This window comes from Schistocerca serialis, chromosome 1 (genome assembly GCF_023864345.2).
Source record: "Schistocerca serialis cubense isolate TAMUIC-IGC-003099 chromosome 1, iqSchSeri2.2, whole genome shotgun sequence".
Taxonomy (NCBI): Eukaryota; Metazoa; Arthropoda; class Insecta; order Orthoptera; family Acrididae; genus Schistocerca; species Schistocerca serialis.
The window spans coordinates 619626169-619642377 of record NC_064638.1 but is presented as its reverse complement, the minus strand read 5'-3'; the positions used below and the strand labels follow the sequence as shown (position 1 = coordinate 619642377).

General features: G+C 37.6%; 1 protein-coding gene across 5 annotated transcripts in view; it reads left to right on the top strand.

Moving 5' to 3' along the window:
* LOC126478081 (golgin subfamily A member 6-like protein 22) overlaps window positions 1–16209 on the top strand; it is a 406782-nt gene that overhangs the window by 323520 nt on the left and 67053 nt on the right. For all 5 annotated transcript variants that reach the window (XM_050103673.1, XM_050103671.1, XM_050103670.1 and 2 more), the window contains one exon: window positions 4974–5110. In XM_050103673.1, the coding sequence (XP_049959630.1) occupies window positions 4974–5110 (137 nt within the window). The remainder of the gene's footprint in view (window positions 1–4973; window positions 5111–16209) is intronic.

Sequence of the window (16209 nt, the reverse complement as noted above, 5' to 3'; positions counted from 1 at the left end):
TATTCACCTGACCAGAAGTCTTGTTCCTCCTGCCACCGAACTTCACTAATTCCCACTATATCTAACTTTAACCTATCCATTTCCCTTTTTAAATTTTCTAACCTACCTGCCTGATTAAGGGATCTGACATTCCACACTCCGATCCGTAGAATGCCAGATTTATTTCTCCTGATAACGATGTCCTCCTGAGTAGTCCCCGCCCGGAGATCCGAATGGGGGACTATTTTACCTCTGGAATATTTTACCCAAGAGGACGCCATCGTCATTTATCCATACAATAAAGCTGCATGCCCTCGGGAAAAATTATGGCTGTAGTTTCCCCTTGATTTCAGCCATTCGCAGTAACACAACAGTAAGGCTGTTTTGGTTAATGTTACAAGGCCAGATCAGTCAATCATCCAGACTGTTGCCTCTGCAACTACTGAAAAGGCTGCTGCCCCTCTTCAGGAACCACACGTTTGTCTGGCCTCTCAACAGATACCCCTCCCTTGTGGTTTCACCTAGGGTACAGCTATCTGTATCGTTGAGGCACGCAAGCCTCCCCACCAACAGCAAGGTCCATGGTTCATGAGAGGGGAGGGGGGAGGGGGAATACAGGGTTATAAATACAAAATCAAATAGGGTTAATGCAGGAGCAGGTTTAATAATGAATAAAAAAATAGGAGTGCGGATAAGCTGCTACAAACAGCATAGTGAACGTGTTATTGTGGCCAAGATAGACACGAAGCCCACACCTACTACAGTAGTACAAGTTTATATGCCAACTAGCTCTGCAGATGACGAAGAAATTGATTAAATGTATGATGAGATAAAAGAAATTATTCAGGTAGTGAAGGGAGATGAAAATTTAATGGTCATGGGTGACTGGAATTCGAGAGTAGGAAAAGGGAGAGAAGGAAACATAGTAGGTGAATATGGAATGAGGCTAAGAAATGAAAGAGGAAGCTGCCTGGTAGAATTTTGCGCAGAGCATAACTTAATCATAGCTAACACTTGGTTCAAGAATCATGAAAGAAGGTTGTATACATGGAAGAACCCTGGAGATACTAGAAGATATCAGATAGATTATACAATTATAAGACAGAGATTTAGGAACCGGGTTTTAAATTGTATGACATTTCCAAGGACAGATGTGGCCTCTGAACCCAATCTATTGGTTATGAACTGTAGATTAAAACTGAAGAAACTGCAAAACGTTGGGAATTTAAGGAGACGGGACCTGGATAAGCTGAAAGAACCAGAGGTTGTACAGGGTTTCAGGGAGAGCATAAGAAAACAATTGACAGGAATGGGAGAAAGAAATACAGTAGAAGAAGAATGGGTAGCTTTGAAGGATGAAATAGTGAAGGCAGCAGAGGATCAAATAGATAAAAAGACGAGGGCTAGTAGAAACCCTTGGGTAACAGAAGAAATATTTAATTTAATTGATGAAAGGTGAAAATATAAAAATGCAGTAAATGAAGCAGGCAAAAAGGAATACAAACGTCTCAAAAATGAGATCGACAGGAAGTGCAAAATGGCTAAGCAGGGATGGCTAGAGGACAAATGTAAGGATGTAGAGGCTTATCTCACTAGGGGTAAGATAGATACTGCTTACAGGAAAATTAGAGACCTTTGGAGAAAGGAGAACCACTTGCATGAATATCAAAAGCTTTGATGGAAACCCAGTTCTAAGCAAAGAAGGGAAAGCAGAAAGGTGGAAGAGGTATATAGAGGGTCTATACAAGGGTTATGTACTTGAAGGCAGTATTATGGAAATGGAAGAAGATGTAGATGAAGATGAAATGGGAGATATGATACTGCATGAAGAGTTTGACAGAGCACTGAAAGACCTGAGTCGAAACAAGGCCCCCGGAGTAGACAACATTCCATTAGAATTACTGACAGCCTTGAGAGAGGCAGTCCTGACAAAGCTCTACCCTCTGGTGAGCAAGATGTATGAGACAGGCGAAATACCCTCAGACTTCAAGAAAAATATAATAATTCCATTCCTAAAGAAAGCAGGTGTTGACAGATGTGAAAATTACTGAACTATCAGTTTAATAAGTTATAGCTGCAAAATACTAACGCGAATTCTTTACAGACAAATGGAAAAACTGATAGAAGCCGACCTCGAGTAAGATCAGTTTGGATTCCGTAGAAATGTTGGAATACGTGAGGCTATACTGACCCTACGACTTATCTTAGAAGAAAGATTAAGGAAAGGCAAACCTATGTTTCTAGCATTTGTAGACTTAGAGAAAGCTTTTGACAATGTTGACTGGAATACTCTCTTTCAAATTCTGAAGGTTTCAGGGGTAAAATACAGGGAGTGAAAGGCTATTTACAATTTGTACAGAAAGCAGATGGCAGTTATAAGAATCGAGGGGTATGAAAGGGAAGCAGTGGTTGGGAAGGGAGTAAGACATGGTTATTGCCTATCCCCGATGTTATTCAATCTCTATATTGAGCAAGCAGTAAAGGAAACAAAAGAAAAATTTGGAGTAGGTATTAAAATCCATGGAGAAGAAATAAAAACTTTGAGGTTCGCCGATGACATTGTAATTCTGTCAGACAGCAAAGGACTTGGAAGAGCAGTTGAACGGAATGGACAGTGTCTTTAAAGGAGGGTATAAGATGAACATCAACAAAAACAAAACGAGTATAATGGAATGTAGTGGAATTAAGTTGGGTGATGCTGAGGGAATTAGATTAGGAAATGAGACACTTAAAGTAGTAAAGGAGTTTTGCTATTTGGGGAGCAAAATAACTGATGATGGTCAAAGTAGAGAGGATATAAAATGTAGACTGACAATGGCAAGGAAAGCGTTTCTGAAGAAGAGAAATTTGTTAACATCGAATATAGATGTAAGTGTCAGGAAGTCGTTCCAGAAAGTATTTGTATGGAGTGTAGCCATGTATGGAAGTGAAACGTGGATGATAAATAGTTTAGACAAGAAGAGAATAGAAGCTTTCAAAATGTGGTGCTACAGAAGAATGCTGAAGATTAGATGGGTAGATCACATAACTAATGAGGAAGTACTGAATAGAATTGGGGAGAAGAGGAGCTTGTGGCACAACTTGACTAGAAGAAGGGATTAGTTGGTAGGACATGTTCTGAGACATCGAGGGATCACCAATTTAGTATTGGAGGGCAGTTTGGAGGGTAAAAATCGTAGAGGGAGACCAAGGGATGAATACACTAAGCAGATTCGAAAGGATGTAGGCTGCAGTAGGTACTGGGAGATGAAGGAGCTTGCACAGGATAGAGTAGCATGAAGACTGCATCAAACCTGTCTCAGGACTGAAGACCACAACATCAACAACATGTAATAACACCAAAACAACTGTGAGTTAAAGCAGGAAATTTGATGTGTTGTTTGCAAAATGCATAGCAGATTTAAAGTTCTTGCATGCCAGAGCAGTAGAGGAGGTCATACCCCAGACCTCAGTTTCCATCCCATTTTTGTTAATGTGTTTTGAATAAAATAAAGTTCATAACTTCATACATCAAAACTGGTGTAGTTTTTGAAGGATCCTATAGTTTTCAGTGATACAGGATTTCAAGTATCAACTGCAGCTGATAGACATGTGGCACATGGGTACACCGCATGACACAGAATACTTCCCTAATGTCTATATGGTTTACGTAGGCAGCTGCAACTGAGTTGTCACCTGTCCTTGATTTTGCTTGTTGTTTCCATTTTTGACTTCCTGTATTATAGTACTTTAATCTCAATTTACTGTAAAATATAGAAAAGGTCTAATGAATAATGATTGCTGAAAACATTCTCAGACTTCTCGCTTTGTCAATTTGGAGTGAAACCTCGAGCTTTTGATGATTTCCTCCATGTCTATGTTTTCTTCATTGTCTTCAGAAGTGGCAATTTTTTTATGGAACAGTTTGAGGAATGTGCATTAAATTTGGCCCCCTACTGCAAGCTGTATGTTAGCACCCAGAGTTTTCATCATCCAGTCCAGCAGAGAGCAGTTTTAAACACATTAGTAAAATATGGCAAAAACTGTGTCTAAAGAAGATCACTTGGATTCCAAAATTAATCATCTGAAGTACGTGTTCCAAAAGAACAGCTATGTTTCATGAGATATGAAGTTAGCATTCTCCAAGAAAAGAAAATGTTGAACTTCCATGTGGTGAGCCATTGATTGTATTCCTTCCTTTCTGCAGCACTACATTCAACAGAATAGACAGATTCTGGAAAGGCGAATTATAAAACCTACTTGCCAACCTCGTAAGAAGACAAAGGATATACTATTCCCTCTTAAGGCAGTTAAGGCCTCAGGATCCCTAGGACTTGTAACGTCCCTTGTGAGTGTGGGAACAGTTATGTTGGTCAGTCTATCCACTGTGCAGAACATCAATGGCATATTAAAAATCAAGAACTGGAGAAATCTGCAGTCCTGAGCACAGGTTCACAAACGAAACAAAATACTGTTTGACAGAAAAAAAAAATTTTGTCCCAGGCTCCTGCATACTGAGATTCCATAATTAAAGATGCTGTAGAAATAAGACTGTGTGTGAAGAAATTCAACCATGATAGCAGATATAATATTAACTATGTATGGAAGCAAGCTTTCATTGCAGAGAATAGGAAGAGATATATGCCATAATATTTGTGCTGCTATGTGAGTGATGGCATGACCAAAGCAGGTGCTGACACCATCTGCAACAGCATTACATAATTAGTGACCAATCGGAAGCCGTCTGTGTGCTGTACAAGGCCTCCACAGCAGTAGTTTTGACAGTCAGTTGCTCCTGACAAATCCAATGGAGGTAATTGTTAAAAGCTCAAGGTTTTATCCTGAAATGATGTGGGAAGGAGTCAGAGAATGTTTCATACAACAGTGTCATCATGAAAGACTTTGTTCTCAAATGACTGTTTAAGATAATTTGGAGTTCATTTATAGAAGCTTCTTGCATGATGTGCATAGCTATGTTCATAATTGTATGCTTATCTTATATAACTTTGTTCCAGAATCCCAATGGGAAAAGCTGAATAATGAGAAAGAAGATGCAATAAAATCCCTGGAAGAGAAACATCAAAATGAAATGAAACAGTTTAGAGATGAAGTAGAGGAAATGAAAAAGATGTATATGACAAGAGAGAAAGAAGTGAGTTAAATAAGATTTTATGTTTATTCATGTTGCTTTGATTTACTTAAAAACATTAGAGTTGGTATTCACATTAAACCAACACTCAACAAAATGTTACTGAGCTTCGGCATGATCTTATGAGCTATCCCAAGTAGATAAAGTGTGTACCATGTCTTACTATGTGGCATCATTTTATAAACTTCAGTAAAACACATTGTGCTATAATTAAGTGGCACGGTGAAGAAAAAAGACTTTCATAGCAAGGACTTATCAAGGCACCAGACAGTGCTTAGCCCACATCATATTTAACTAACAAACAAAATTTCTGGTAGCAGGATCACTAATTTAATTAATTGGTCTGTTCTTGTGGCAGTTTCTTCTTTTGTAGACTGCTATATATTAGGTGTACTTTGAATTTCATGGCATGCTCATGACCACTCTGTTGCAGGGATGGGGGATGTGTCATTAGTAGTAGCACATCTTTATATATTAAATCCTGAATCCACTCCAAGGCATTACTGACATGTGCTGTGTTCACTGTTAACTGTAAGCAATCTTTCAGCTTTCAGATGTTAAAAACCAGTTTCAGTGACACACTGGGATCAGACAGAATAACTTCAGACTGAATACCACAATGACAATATATGCTGTTACAGAATTTTCCACAGTTGCAATTACAAGCACAATAAACTACGACCAGTGAGACTGGTAGTACTCATAGAAAGATAATAAATCCCATCAAACAATGATGATTTCACTGATGAAGTAGAAAGCAAACCGTATATAATAGGACTCAATGGCAGGAATTCTATGTTGCCAAATCTTGGTGACAAGCACATAAATATGTTGGGATAATTCGATTGTTCATTAATTTCTTTTGAGTCTGTTTCATAACTTAATTCTGCAATATATGAAATGTGGTTGTGAGAATTATTGTAATTACAGTGTTTTGAGAAGGATAGATTGCTGCTCACCATATAGAGGAGATGCTGAGTTGCTCATGGGCACAATAAAAAGACTGCTACACATTTAAGTTTTTGGTTGAAAGGCCTTCTTCTGAAGTAAAAAACAACATACATTCATCCAAGCACGATTCTATCTCTCTCTCTCTCTCTCTCTCTCTCTCTCTCTCTCTCTCTCTCTCACACACACACACACACACACACACACACACACACACACACACATACTCACTGCCACTGTCTCTGGCTGCTGAGGCTGGACTGTGTGGTGTACCAACATGGTGGAAATTTTTAAAGGTGCAGTCTTGGATGCAACTCATAATTTTCTAATAAAAGTGTCCATGTATAATATCAAACATATTCAGAATTACATGATAAATGTAATGGTGTTTTTCATTTTACCATAACTTTATTCATTGCCAAGTTTTATTGCTTTTGTACAGAATGACACCAATGCTGGTGATAATGCATAAAGGCCACAGGCTCTATGTGTTGTCTGGTACATTGTAGGCTGTTGTTAACACTTCACATATTCCTCATAGAATTTAACCAACAAAGTTTAACGAACAAGCATGGACATCAAAAATTTGCTCCCTGAGGTGTGCAAAGTTGCTGATCTTTGCTGCGTACAGTTTCCTCCACATGTCCTCACAGATAGAAATCTATGAGACTTAAATCTGGGGAATGTGGTAACCACTCCACTGGACCTCTATTACCTACCCATATCCAGATGTGCTTGGATAGCCAATGAATAAATATATGGAGCACAATCATGCTGAAAGAAAGTTGGAAATGTCCTATCTTCAACAGCAGTGATTGTAACATATCTTTGTATAACAACTCCAAATAACATGCTGCTATTAGTGTACTTTGAGAACCTCATATTTCTCAGCAGGCCATTACTTTTTATGTAGCAACTATCTTCGAGGGCTCCATCTAGTGAGGGTTGACTTCTGACCAGTATATATGATTATGTTTGTACACTTCTCCATACATACCAAAAGAACGTTCAAATGTAAAGGATGCATCAGACGGGAAGTGACTATTTTCATCCAGCATGCATGTCATCCATTCTGCAGCTGAAACTGATGGTCTGGTTCACCCTCAGTGTCATTTTGTAACATATGCATTTTGTAGGGGTGCCATTTGCATGTTGCAAAAATTCTCATTATTGTTGTATGGCTGATCCCAGTTTCATTTCAGATGCAGTGAGTACTGCACTCGAGACTCTTACTGAACAGTGTCACACAGCAGTTGATATTGCTGCATCCATAACAGTTTTCGGGCATCCAGCTTTCGGTTTGTCTGCCACGGAATCGGTTTCACAGAATTTTGCAAGAAGTTTCACCACCACACTGTGTGTAATGGATGGTCTGTCTGGGCGACATTGGTTGAAATCCTCTGTCACAATGCAAGCGCTCTTCTCCTGATATCTGGACAATCTTAATGTGTTTGGCTTGTGTTAATACCATCACCTTTCATGTTGTGTGTAAGAAAGGAACATCAGTAATAACTTGAGGAAGAAAAAAGCTTTGCTAAAGTGAAGGGCACTATTGTTTTTCCCATGTAATTCTCTTATCTGTTTGACATAACACCCCTTTAATTTGAAAATTATGAGGTGCATTCAAGTTGGCCCATTTTGCAATGGCTGCCATGCTGGTAAGTTGTAGACAGGCACAATTAAAAGGCACTCACATATAGGTTTTGGCTACAGCCTTCGCTAGTAAAGAGAAATGCACATACAACATTCACACACCAGCACATACAAGCAAGCACACCTTACACACACACACACACACACACACACACACACACACACACACACACACACGACAGCCAGCTCCATCATTTTGGACCAGAATGCCGGCATTCTCTGTGTGTGCGAGGTTTCTTTGCTTGTGTGTGTGTGTGTGTGTGTGTGTGTGTGTGTGTGTGTGTGTGTGTCTTTTCTGATGAAGGCTGTGGCCAAAAGCTATATGTGAGTGTCTTTTAATCACGCCTGTCTGCAATTTGACATGTCTTGTTTACAGTAAGTAGTAATCTATCTGTTCCTACAGTGTTGATATCCCTAACTGGAGTTTCCATTGTTTGATTTTGGCCTCTCAGGTCTCTCAGGTTTCCTCTGTCTCCCATCTGATACTACTTGACTTTCAATTTCTGCTTACATACCTCATTTTAGAAGTGTGGTTCCACACATATGGACCACCCTTTGTATCAATATTCATATGAATAATTACTTTCCACCTAGATGCAGCTCACGTCACATGTCTCAAGACAACCAGTAATAATGTTTTTTACAACTTTGAAAGACTATAGACAAAAAGGTAAGGAGGGACTGTCGTGTGAATTGTGAACACAAGTTTAAAGGAACCTAAGAAACAAAGTTTGGTGAACTTTCACATTTGTGTTCAACCATTTCAGTGGACATGAGTGAAAATGTACTGATCTATTAATGTGAATGAAAATGTACTGATTTACTATGCATATTTCAGACTGTTGTTAAATTACAATGTACTGTCCTGGGACAGTGCTCAGTACTACAGAAATACACTTACCCATAACAGCACTTCCAACCAGTAGTATATACTCCTTCTCAACTAGAATTCTGAGATTAAAAAGTAAGCCATAAAGTAAATAATGGAACTATTAGAAAGGAAACAAAAATTAATGGAAAATTTACCCCAGAATAAAAGTGAGTGTGATACAGTAGACACATCCATCTATTGAATCATCATTTTATAGTGTAAGAAGTTAATAGTAGATCCTCTTCCTCCATTTACTTGTATTTCTCTGCCAGAAAGTAGGTCTGAGATACTGTGGTTATGTTTGAAGATTTGTCTCGGGAGCAACATCACTTTCAGTTTTGTGAGCCTACTTTTTCCTCAGATCAGGACTTAAAAGCTCTAATATTAAGGATGTAAATGAGGATGAACATAGTTAAATAGACTAGGTTTGGATGAATGACTGACCAAAACAAAGCAAACAGGCACATGAAGATATGTGTACTAGAAATAAAACCTTTGGAATTGCAGCTTTTTACTTTAGTATTGAAAATAGAAACCAAGAAACACAAAAATCTTTAAAAATGAAGGTATTTTGATGAAGACTGCAAACTAAAATGAATCATTCAGATACTGAAATCCAAGACAGAAAACACTTCCAGAAAAAAAAAAAAAAAAAATGGTCATACTTTCCAGAATGATATGCCACAGGAAATGTTAACACTAATCAATGTGTGTTCTAATGATTTATGAGTGAAAGCTCTTGCTTGAAAGCTAAAAAATGAAAAGGGAGATAAAACTAATGTACGGAGGCTCAAATAATGTCTGAAACTTAACAATAATAATACCATGTACAATGACAAGAGAAAAGAGAGAACCAAAATATAATTATGAACAGCAGTAATAGTTCTCAGTATTCACTGTTTGTATTTGAACAAGAGAAACAAAGCATTACTGGGAAACAATAGTTACTGATAGGTCAAAAACAACTCAAAGTAAGACAGTGGTAATGACAAAACTGATGTCCAATAACTGCAGCAAATACTGATGTGACAAATCAGAGTAAAGGGTACCAAAAAATCTGAAGAAATGCATTACATACTGAGTGAAATTAGAGCACTTGTGAAGTTCACTCTAATCAGGAGTGATCCTATCTAAACTTATTTTGTTTAAAATTGAAATTCTTTAATATTCTGGTTCTGTGCAGTTCTTTGTATGAGCTCCTAGTACTGTTCAGCAGAACTGTTGGCAATAAATACTGACACACTTTGAGCCAATAATGAAGCAGCAGCCTTCAGACATTTCTAACCCACTTCTGATACATTTCAGGGAATGGCCAACATTTCCTTTATTTACATGGATGAGATGATCTGAGAGTGGGTTTGCAAGGGCCTAAAAACAGTTGTCAAATAATCAGTACATCTGTAAATTGTGTCTTGGAGTTTATTACATTTAGGATTTACCCTCTAACTGCCCAAAGGAGATGAAAGCACTGTTAACCTAAATTTGCTTAGGCTATATGAAGAAAGGAGGTAAGGCAAGCTTGGCAACAACTAGTGTTGCCATGTTGAAGAAGTGAAATGCTTCTGATTCAGAGTCCTTTGGAGACCATTTCATGTGATAGCATCCACATCTTGAAAGAGTGAGCCTTGGGATGGACCAACACTACGTAAAAATTGGAAAGTTGGTCATGAGACCATTCACATCTACATGATCAACTGGCTAGAGGTGATATTATTCTGGCTCAGTGATATAGTGGACAATTAAATACACCTCAGATGACCTTCATGGGCTGAAACATATCTCTAATGTGCTTTTCTTTTGAAACAAAGTTCTTAACTAAATTCTGTATTCAGTCTCCTTGTGTCTTCAATCTCCTTCTGAATTAATTATCCTGAATTCAGTCTGCTTTGAATTACAAATTAGTCTCACTGTCCTCACGTACAGACAAAAATTCTAGCATACTTTGTATATTTTCACTTCCTTCTGTTTAATGGCATAGTCATTTTAGATGGTGGAGGTAAAGTCATTAAATATATATTTTGTTAGAATGAGCAATAATAATGCTGTTGAGTTGACAACTAGACATCTTGCATGCCTCTCACGTGAAATTGAAATCGTTACATTTACTTTCAAATATATTTACTTTTTAGTGCAGTTTATTTGTGATAACAAAAGCCAGGTCAGAATGGTTCTACACAGTTGTGGTAAACAATATAAAAAGAAATTCCATGTGGACTCTGCATGTCACTTCAGTATAAAATGGAGTTACTTACTCTTGTGCAAAACTGTTTATTACATTTGCCTCAAATAGTGAGAAGTGACATAGACATGAAAGTAAATTAGTTCTGGATCTGAATATAAATAAGAGAGGCATAAAAATAGAAATAATGTGATAGGATCAGAATAAGTTAACCCAGAGCTAAACATTATGACAGTCAAACAAGATGTGGAATAAGAATAAAAGTAATTCTGCTGTAATGTGTTTTCCAAAACACACATGTACTTCACTTAATCATAAAATAAAAACATCTACATTAAAAATAATCCTTCATATATGATCAGAATGATCAACATGATCACTGAAACCTGATGTTGATAGCAGTGAGATTTTTGTAGAAAATTTAGATGTATATAAAAAGGATAGACAAATACGAAATAGACATGGTATATTTGTCACAGTAGACAAGAAACTCAAATCCAGCGAGATAGAAATTGAAACTGCATGTGAGATTGTTTGGGTAAGACTCTGTATCAGGGATGGACATAAAACGATAGCTGGATCCTTCTATTGCCCACTAGACTCATCTCTTGATGTAACTGAAAACTTTAGAGGAAATCTCAGTTGATTTGCATGTAAATTCCCCAGTCATACTGTAATCATCAGTGGAGTCTTTAATTATTCAAAAATTAATTGGTAAAAATACAGTTTTGTTAGTGATGGGCATGATAAAACATCCTGTGAAGCATTACTAAATGCCTTCTCTGAAAACTATCTTGAACAGATACTTAGGAAGACCAGTTGCGTCAGAAATATATTGGACCTAATAGAAACAAATAAACCTGATCTCTTTGAGGATGTCCACATCGAAAGTGGTATCAGTGACCATGATGCAACTGTGGCAATGGTAATTACCAAACCACAAAGGACAACTAAAATGAGCACAAAGATATATATGTCCAATAAACTATATAAAAAAAATGGTATTGTCACATCTCAATGAGGACTTTTAGCACAGAACAGGAACATTTAGAGGAACTGTGGCTCATGTTTAAAAGAATAGTTAGTTATGCACTGGAGGGATATGTACCTGTAAAACAGTTCATAATGGGAAGGAACCACTGTGGTACACAGTCACTGTAAAGAGATGTAAGACAAAGTGTTGGGCTATAGATAGAGAGATGCTGAATAAAATTTGTTTGGCTGTCAAGAGAGCTATGCCTGATATCTTCAATGACTGTAGTATCAGAATATTGTCAAGTGATATTTCACAAAACCCAAAGAAATTCTGGTTGAATGTAAATGCTATTAGTGGCATCAAAGTTAGTGTCCAGTCAGTCATGAAATAGAAAGGAACTGAAACAAGGACAGCAAAGCAAAAGCTTAACTCCATTTTCAAATGTTCTTTTACAATGGAAAACTCAGGAGAATTGCCCCTGTTTAGTCCTTGTACAACCGAAAAAGTGAAGAAATAAGTATTAGTATCAGTGGTATTGAGAAACAGCTAAAATCATTGAATTTGAACAAAGCTCCATGACCAGATGGAATCCCAGTCATAGTTGATACTGAATTTGCGGCTGAGTTAGCCCCCCTCAGACAAACAACTGTGCTTATCCTTGAAATAAATTTGTTTTGAATTTAGAACATATTCTGATCTCAAAAAAATTTGTGACTGGAGTGAGGACTTTTTGGTTGGGAGGATGCAGCATGTTATCTTGGCTGGAGAGTCAGTGTCAGATGTAGAAGTAATTTCAGGTGTGTCCCATGGATGTTTGTTGGAAGTATTGCTGTCCCCGTAGTATATTAATGAACTTGCAGACAATATTGATCATAACCTCAAGCTTTTTGCAGATGATACAGTTATCTATAATCAAGTAATATCTGAAAGAAGGAGCATAACTATTCAGCTAGATCTTAATAAGATTTCAAAGTGGTGCAAAGACTGGCAACTTTCTTTAAATGTTCAGAAATGTAACATTGTGCCCTTTACAAAATGAAAACCTGTAGTATCTCATGACTATAAGATCAATGAATTGCTGTTGGCATCAACCAACACATACAGATGCCTGGGTCTAATGCTTTGTAGGGATATGAAATTAAATGGTCATATAGACTCAGCCATGTGTAAAGTACATGGGAGATTCAGTTTATTGGTAGTCTACAAAGGAGATTGCTTAAAAATGACTTGTCAACTGGTTCTAGAATACTGCTCAAGAGTTTGTGACCCATACCACATAGGACTAACAGGGTATATGGAACACATACAGAGAAGGTCAGCATGAAAGGTTACAGGTTTGTTCGATCCATGAGGAAAGTGTTACAGAGATACTGAAGGAACTGAACTTGAAGACTCTTGAGGGTAGACAGAAACTATTCCGAGAAAGTCTATTAACAAGGTTTCCAAGAACCAGCTTTAAATGACAGCTCTACAAATATACTACAACCCCCTACATATCACTCACATAGGGATCATGAGGATAAGATCAGAATAATTACTGCACACACAGAGACATTGAAACAATCATTCTTCCTGTACTCCATAAGTGAATGGAATGGGAAGTAATCGTAGTAACTGGTAGAATGGGATGTACCCTCTGCCATGCACCTCATGGGTGTTTGCAGAATGTAGATGTAGATGCAGATATATAAGTGTTAGTGTCTGGCTCTTGTAGAGGCCAAATACAAAACACATTTATACAACTCAGTTGTTACATATGGCATAAGTAAATCATTGTTTTGCTGTCAATGACAGTAAACACTATACTTCCTTTACAGATGAGATCTCTGTGATTTTAATTGTATCTGTAGATTTCACTATATACTTATGTTAAATTTCCTGCTTTATAGAGAAAGTGTTCCTTTTTTCTAAAACTTTTGACAAGATAATAGTATATATTTATTATGAATGTTCACTCTTCACACATGCCTTCAACTACCATATGGACATTTTTAAGAAATTAATTGAATTATATCTTATAAAGATAAGTGTACATATGAAAGGCTTCCTTGTCTCTATTTATAATTGATTGTAAGTTATTGTACATCAGAATTATTTCACAAGTAATATTGGCAAGAAAACATAGCATTCAGTTTCAATGCATTCCATTAGCAGAATGTTTTCATGGAAACTGTTGTCATCATACCTTATGCATTGCATCAAATGGTGGTTTCTGCATGATGGAATTTACCAGGAACAAGCAACAGTTCATTTTGTTTGAGATGCATCTGTATCTCATAAATCAAGTAGACTTATATAAAAGACAGCTGACACAATATAACCATTCGGAATGGAGTCACATTCTGATATAAATATGATAATGGGATGTTCTTGTTTGAACACAAGTAATGTAAGGATTAATGGCAACCAATCACCATGCAGTTGAGGTGTTGAGCGATCAGTAGGTGATCACCGCAGTTAAGCAACAGCAGCAGCTGGCTGGGATTATGTAGCCGAGCATGTGGATATGTGATTTGTACTAGTTAGCTCTGAAGGAGGACATTGCCAGAAAGCTCAGAAACATTTTCAGCCTTATATGTGTCTGTCGACTGATTAATTCCTCAGCTGTAAGATGACTGATTACCTTTACTCCATACATTATTCAAACTCATTTAAAAATGTATATTATTTTGCTTGAATGGAAACAGGAATATAGTCATTAGTATTGTTGTTGTTGTTGTTGTTGTGGTCTTCAGTCCTGAGACTGGTTTGATGCAGCTCTCCATGCTACTCTATCCTGTGCAAGCTTTTTCATCTCCCAGTACCTACTGCAACCTACATCCTTCTGAATCTGCTTAGTGTATTCATCTCTTGGTCTCCCTCTACGATTTTTACCCTCCACGCTGCCCTCCAATACTAAATTGGTGATCCCTTGATGCCTCAGAACATGTCCTACCAACCGATCCCTTATTCTGGTCAAGTTGTGCCACAAACTTCTCTTCTCCCCAATCCTATTCAATACTTCCTCATTAGTTATGTGATCTACCCATCTAATCTTCAGCATTCTTCTGTAGCACCACATTTCGAAAGCTTCTATTCTCTTCTTGTCTAAACTATTTATCGTCCATGTTTCACTTCCATACATGGCTACACTCCATACGAATACTTTCAGAAATGACTTCCTGACACTTAAATCAATACTGAATGTTAACAAATTTCTGTTCTTCAGAAACGCTTTCCTTGCCATTGCCAGCCTACATTTTATATCCTCTCTACTTCGACCATCATCAGTTATTTTGCTCCCCAAATAGCAAAACTCCTTTACTACTTTAAGTGCCTCATTTCCTAATCTAATTCCCTCAGCATCACCCGACTTAATTAGACTACATTCCATTATCCTTGTTTTGCTTTTGTTGATGTTCATCTTATATCCTCCTTTCAAGACACTGTCCATTCCGTTCAACTGCTCTTCCAAGTCCTTTGCTGTCTCTGACAGAATTACAATGTCATCGGCGAACCTCAAAGTTTTTATTTCTTCTCCATGAATTTTAATACCTACTCCGAATTTTTCTTTTGTTTCCTTTACTGCTTGCTCAATATACAGATTGAACAACATCGGGGAGAGGCTACAACCCTGTCTTACTCCCTTCCCAACCACTGCTTCCCTTTCATGTCCCTCGACTCTTATAACTGCCATCTGGTTTATGTACAAATTGTAAATAGCCTTTCGCTCCCTGTATTTTACCACTGCCACCTTTAGAATTTGAAAGAGAGTATTCCAGTCAACATTGTCAAAAGCTTTCTCTAAGTCTACAAATGCTAGAAACGTAGGTTTGCCTTTCCTTAATCTTTCTTCTAAGATAATTCGTAAGGTCAGTATTGCCTCATGTGTTCCAGTGTTTCTACGGAATCCAAACTGATCTTCCCCGAGGTTGGCTTCTACTAGTTTTTCCATTCGTCTGTAAAAAATTCGTGTTAGTATTTTGCAGCTGTGACTTATTAAACTGATAGTTCGGTAATTTTCACATCTGTCAACACCTGCTTTCTTTGGGATTGGAATTATTATATTCTTCTTGAATTCTGAGGGTATTTCACCTGTTTCATTAGTATTACGTGCCATAAGTGGAAATAACCTACAGAAAACTACTGGCCAAATGTTGGGAAGCTATGAGAACAAAAACAATGAGGATCAAGCTACAACTTTCTAATATGATCTTCTTGAGCAAATTTGATTGACTTTGATGAATCTTGTCATACTGTAATAATTTAGTTTGAGGTTGAAAACAGTCATACATTAATAAACTGTGGCTGACACTTCTTAGTTACGTAAGTAATCTCTCTATTTCTCTGGCTGATACTTCCTTAGTTATGTAAGTAATCCCTCTCTCGCTCTCTCCCTCTCTCTCTCTCTCTCTCTCTCTCTCTCTCTCTCTCTCTCTCCTCCTCCTCCTCCTCCTCCTCCTCCTCCTCCCCTCCCTCCCTCTCTCTCTCTCTCT